The sequence below is a fragment of the Camelina sativa genome, chromosome 7 (assembly GCF_000633955.1).
Source record: "Camelina sativa cultivar DH55 chromosome 7, Cs, whole genome shotgun sequence".
Classification (NCBI taxonomy): domain Eukaryota; kingdom Viridiplantae; phylum Streptophyta; class Magnoliopsida; order Brassicales; family Brassicaceae; genus Camelina; species Camelina sativa.
Genome location: NC_025691.1, coordinates 30,131,034 through 30,137,147, shown reverse-complemented (window position 1 = coordinate 30,137,147; position 6,114 = coordinate 30,131,034). Strand labels below are relative to the sequence as shown.

The 6,114-nt window shown below is 33.2% G+C and overlaps 1 protein-coding gene and 1 long non-coding RNA gene across 3 annotated transcripts in view; one reads left to right on the top strand and one right to left on the bottom strand.

Moving 5' to 3' along the window:
- The window catches only part of LOC104703407 (D-glycerate 3-kinase, chloroplastic), a 5,286-nt gene extending 3,177 nt beyond the window's left edge, over nt 1-2,109 (top strand). Inside the window, exons 3-13 of one of the 2 annotated variants that reach the window (XM_019228026.1) lie at nt 15-327; nt 409-488; nt 558-609; nt 704-745; nt 829-907; nt 989-1,020; nt 1,124-1,192; nt 1,272-1,346; nt 1,430-1,546; nt 1,633-1,683; nt 1,787-2,109. In XM_019228026.1, coding sequence (XP_019083571.1) covers nt 15-327; nt 409-488; nt 558-609; nt 704-745; nt 829-907; nt 989-1,020; nt 1,124-1,192; nt 1,272-1,346; nt 1,430-1,546; nt 1,633-1,683; nt 1,787-1,930 — 1,054 coding nt within the window. In that variant the 3' untranslated portion in view covers nt 1,931-2,109. The remainder of the gene's footprint in view (nt 1-14; nt 328-408; nt 489-557; nt 610-703; nt 746-828; nt 908-988; nt 1,021-1,123; nt 1,193-1,271; nt 1,347-1,429; nt 1,547-1,632; nt 1,684-1,786) is intronic. The other variant, XM_010419413.2, reaches the window with a different exon arrangement.
- Nucleotides 4,658-5,662, bottom strand: LOC104703405. Its single transcript, XR_754204.2, has 3 exons — nt 5,487-5,662; nt 5,262-5,396; nt 4,658-4,866 (listed from the first exon to the last, which is right to left on the bottom strand). It is a non-coding gene; the product is annotated as an uncharacterized LOC104703405 (long non-coding RNA).

Genomic DNA, 6,114 nt, shown 5'->3' with positions numbered 1-6,114 from the left:
GGGGCCTCCAACAAATGCTACTCGTTACCAACAACAAAAACAGTTGATGTCTCTTCAGTCTCTGATCTTTTTGAATTCATATGCTCCGGTCCTCTCGTTGACAAGATTGGTATTACTCCTGAAAGAGTTGGCCTTTCTATTGACAAATGGTTACTCTACGGCTCACAGCTCTGCAGACTCTTTCAGCTTAATGAGCTTAAGCTCACTATTCCTCAGAAAGCTAGGCTATACCACTACTATATTCCTGTTTTTATGTGGTGCGAAGATCAGATTGCTCTCCATAACTCCAAGTTTCATGATGGAGATGATGATGTTCCTCCATTAGTGGTACTACTCACTTGTTTTTTATAATTATAACCTCAAATTAAATGATGGGGTGGATAGATGATGTGTGTTTGACAATTGCAGATTGGATTTAGCGCGCCTCAAGGATGTGGCAAGACTACACTTGTGTTTGCACTTGATTATCTTTTCAAAACTACAAAAAGGTACACTTGGTCTGCTGCAACATATTCCTCTGTGATTCTTATACTAACACAAAGGCAATATTATGTCAGGAAGTCGGCGACAGTATCAATAGACGATTTTTACTTGACTGCACAAGGTCAGGTAAGATATCATTATATAAGGTTTTACTTGTAACCTCAGTTGTCTGGATGTTCTTTCTTCTCCGTTTCTTAGCTTCCATCCTTTTTTTATTCAGACTGAATTGAGAGAAAATAATCCAGGGAATGCACTTCTAGAGGTAAACTCATCTTGAAAATTCTCAGCATATTTCTTTTCTTTAGTTTGACAATATCGTCATGGTTTCTTCTTTGTATCCACCAGTATCGTGGAAATTCAGGAAGCCATGATCTGCAACTCTCTGTTGAAACACTAGAAGCCCTGACTAAACTGACCAAAGAAGGTTTGTTTCCATCTATAGAGTTTTATTCTTGGTGGTTGCTATTTTCTTATTTACCGTTTTAAGTTTTTGGATCATTAACAGGCATGAAGATGAAGGTACCTAGGTATGATAAGGTGAGTAATATCTTCTCTGCTTCATCACTTAGTATCACAAAACGTAGAAAGAAAACAGAGGAACCTGTTCTTAACTCTTTGATTCATTCTTATTTGGCTGCAGTCTGCCTATAGTGGGAGAGGTGACAGAGCCGATTCATCAACGTGGCCTGAAGTTGAAGGACCTCTTACGGTATTTACCATCTTTTCAAGTGTTCTGTTCAAGGTTACAAGGATACAAGTCCATTAAAAAAATGTTTGATGATCTCCAGGTTATTCTCTTTGAGGGATGGATGCTTGGTTTTAAGCCTCTCCCAGCTGACGTTGTTAAAGCAGTTGATCCGCAGGTTATTTCAACTCCCTTAAAACCAATTTGAGTCGCGCAATACAACACATGCTATAATGAAAAACTCTCTTTCTCTTTCTGCAGCTGGAGATTGTGAATAAGAACCTTGAAGCGTATTATGACGTATGGGACAAGTACATCGATGCTTGGGTCGTCATCAAAATCCAGGACCCAAGTTATGTATACCGGTGGCGTCTTCAGGTTTGTATATCTGATAAACAAAACCAATGGTGTGTTTTCGCTGCGTTTTTCTATACAAACCCGGGTTTTGTTTTTGGTTTGAACAGGCGGAAATCGCCATGAGGCAGGCTGGCAAAGCTGGGATGTCGGATGAAGAGGTAAAATAAACAGTTTAGACTAATATAAGTACACTATAGAAGTGGTTACAGAAGAAAAACAATTTGTTGTTGCTTTGAATGTTGAAATATACAATCTGTGTAGGTGAATGACTTTGTATCGCGGTACTTGCCGGCATATAAGGCGTATCTTCCAACTCTTTACGCGGAAGGACCAAGCGGCTCGGACCCAGACCGTGTCCTTGCGATAGATATCGATGAAGAAAGGAACCCGATACTTGCAAACTGACGGAGATGCTGTCTCCATTGCCTTAAAATGTATTACTCTTTTTATGTAAGAGAGAGTATATAAACACTACGCCACACGTTGTTCTTCCTTCCATCTTTTGACATGCTATTTGTTACAGTACTATACTGCACATATATTATATATATATTTTTTGATAATTTAATATTTGTTATTTTTAAGTTTTGTGGTCAGTTGTATGTGTGTGAGATTAGTGAAGCAGGAAAATCTTGTCTGTCTTGTCGATGTTGTCATGTTTAGATCGTGGTGGTCGGCACTGATTAAAAAGTTTTGTTTGTACAGTGGTTTTTGAATAACAATTAAAAGTAACAAAACAAATATATAGTTCGACGGCCAAAAAAGTTCGATACATTTTTAGCATATATATCTAAAAATGTAAATTCGATACATTTTTAGCATATATATCTAAAAATGTAAATATCAGGAGTAAAAATCTATCTTAATATTTTTGGAGTATATTTTTGTGTCATTTTTTTTTATCTTGGTATCCAAACAAATCTCAATTAAATTCTCTACAATCCTTACAACCAAACATAATCATTTTCTTATTTGATAATATTAATTTCAAATTTCCTAAAATCTATCTACCTAATTTAAAGCAATATGTTAGATTAAAATATAATTCTCCTTTCACTTTTATTTAATCTTATTTTTAATTATTTGAATTACTATTTAATACATAAAGTTAAAAAAATATTATATTTTTTTCAACATATGATGTGATTTGAATTTCTATAAACAGATATATATTTTAAAAATCTATCTTAACATTTTTAAATTATATTTTTGTGCAATAATCTTTTTTGAAATTATTTTCCAAAAAACCATGGTCTTAAACACTATTAATCACCATAAATTTAATTTTAATCATATTTCGTTGTATTTTTTACCATGGTTTAAGACCATGCACAAAACCATGGTCTTAAAACAAATTTGATTTTAATCGTAGTTCATTGTATTTTTGAAAGTACACATATTTATTGTTCTTTCAAAGTCAATCCATATAATTTTATTAACAAGTACGGTTAATTATTGTAAAAACACCAAAATAAAATATATATATATATAAGTGCATTGATATTACAAAACAAATAAATTTATTATGGGGTAAATTTTGCAAATACAAAATATTATATATAATATTCTAATATTTATATTAACTAACTAAAAAAACCTGATTATATTGTACACTAACCTATTTAAATGATTTATGAAAACGAATAGACCTGTGGTAGGGTAAATCTTAGTATTAAGGTATTTATACAAGAGAGCTTTACGTACAGGTATGTCGAATTGAAGGAGGGATTGAATATGTAGGTTGTGGATCACATTGTGGACAATATTTATGCATTAGTGATCATAATCTTATGCGTATGTTTACGTTATGATCGAATTAAAGCTTGTCGAAGATCTGATGCGTATGTTTAATTACGTTCTGTAAAGTGGAGACACTGTTCGCTTCACATCTAAACTTCATTACCAACCAAATTTAATGTACCTTATTAGTCTCACTATAGTGTGGATATGCTAAATCCAGTTTTTCGTGAGATTTAACGTGAATTTTTGTAATCAGGTTTGAATTATAATCTTCGTTTACCGTGAGCAAAGAACAAGTCAAATTAAGAATGATGAGTCGAAAAGATGATTATGGAATTGAAACATAAGAAATAAGAATGACAATACAGTATTTGGTTTTAGAGTAAATTTCTAAGATGCAGCAAGAAACTGTTCCTTAATATAAAAAAAAAGCTGGATTTGTAACAAACATTATAGCAAATCAAACATGGAACTGTAAATCCAAACCAAAATGTAGAAAACTATTTAGATATAAAATCTTCCATGTATGCATTTCATTCATATATCTATTGTTTGCATCTCCAACTTGGTAATTGATATAGTGGTATATATGTGTTTCTCAACTTACAAATCGCCAAGTGGAATTTTCTTTGCCATCTTCTCGATATCGAAATCTTCAGCTTAGGGCAACCCAATGGGGATATATTTTAGGGGCTCTTAAATTGTTTATTCATATATTTTGTAGTTTGAGATGATTAAGAACTTTGGGTTTGTTAATTAAAAGTTCTCCCATGGTGAATTCTTATTTTGAGTCTCTTAATTTAATTTTCTTTTTTGAAAATAAAAAAATTAAATAAGTCATATATGTTTATAAAATTATTGTATTTCATAAAATTTTAAACATAGGAAAACATTAAAACATAATAAAAGAGATGTAAAATTCATAAAAAAAAAAAGAAATACTTAATTGTATTCTCCAAATTTTGCCCAAAGATTCTCAACCAAACCAAATTGGTTTGGGTGGTTGTTAATGTTGAACAGGTGGAGTGAGAAGAGATTGCCAAACTTGATTGGAAATTTGGTCACAAACTTGATTTAAGCATTCATCAATGGTGTCATCAAAATTATTGTGTGAAGAAGATGCCATTTTAAAAGAAAAGTGAAATAAAAGATATAGAGTGTTTGATAAGATAGAGAGTGAATTGGTGAGTGTTTGATAAGTCCGAACAATCGTTTTATATACTTGTATCTCCAAAAATTTGTGGTTTAAAATCGTAAGAAAGTTTGTGGTTTGGTGAGATAAAAACAAAACCTGTACTTGTTTGAGAGTAAGTTGGGATGAGAAAATATTTGAAACTTGAGAATAAAGCAGACTGAATATGAGAGTGATTACAATCAAGAGTAGCCGATTCTAGTTTGCTATATATACAAGTTTATTGAACAACAATTGTGGAAAGAAAAACACAGCTGCATGTTCACGGGAAGGAAAAACACAAAGACTTATGTTCTCTTGTGCCGACGTGACAGCTGCAGGTTCACGGGAAGAGCAGAACCACAAACCAGTTTCATTCTCTTGTGCCGACGTGAGATCACAAGGTTCACGGGAATAGCAGAACGTAAACCTGCCGAGGATAAGCAAACAACACATGAGATAAGAATTAAAAACAGAACAGAACCATGTTATAAGAACAGAACTATGTTATAAGAACATAACTATGTTATAAGAACAAAACCATGTTATAAGAACATAACCATGTTATAAGAACAGAACAATGTTGTAAAACGATTCACTAAACTATTCACAACAAGTGTTTAACTATTACAACTACCTACCAAGCATTTGTGTTTAAGTGTCACAAACGAAACTATCAACGACAACAACACAACACAACACAACACCTAAAATTCTCACAACCCAACAAGAAGAAAGACATCAAATCAACAGAATCTCCGACAAATCTTTATGTGAATAACTCAAAAACAACAACATTGATTGTAAAAAGAGACACACACTAACCCGTTTCTCTCTTGCTTTATAAACATGGCCAAACTTTAATAAAGCTGAAGCCGATTACAAACACCAAACCACATACACAAGATCAACTAACACAAGAGAAGCCAATTACTGATTGTTAAAAGCATCATCGAAAACCTGAAATAACAAAAAAGACAAGTAAACATCAATGGTGTCATCAAGAATGAACTGTTATAGGAATAGAGTTAAAAAAGAGAAATCACTTACATTAATCTCTCGGTCCTCTGAATAGCAGCACCAAGCATCATCAAGCATAGCATCACCAAGCATCAATCTATTCATCTCAGCGCCTCACCTTGTCGGATTAAGACAACACAACATGATAGTAAACCAAAACAGTTTTAAACTGCAAGAAACACATTCAAAAGAATAACCAAAACCTATCCAAGCAAAAGAACACACAATAAAACACATCAAGAGAATCTGAAAAACACATCACAAATACGATGGAACATGAGAAACCAACAGAGATATAGGGCAAGAGACCAGTTAGTAACATGATGTTTCTCTCTTCAAACCCTCCCACACATTAATCTTTGTACCTCGACTGCCTGCATCAAAGAGACAAAGGTATTTGATTTCACTTATGTAGAAAGACAGAAAAAATCGGTTAAGAGAAAGAACACTACCTGAAGATATAGGGCAGAGAAGAAAATGATCCATCAGAACCATCACCGACCAGCAAAGCATCTTCCAAGAGGTAAGAATCAAATGAACCAAAGTACAAATTCAGAAACAAAGAAATGAGAACAACCAACCCTAATCCCAAATTTACGAACAAAATCGAATAAACTCAAATCCCTACTAACTATTCGCGAATTCAACCTACTACACA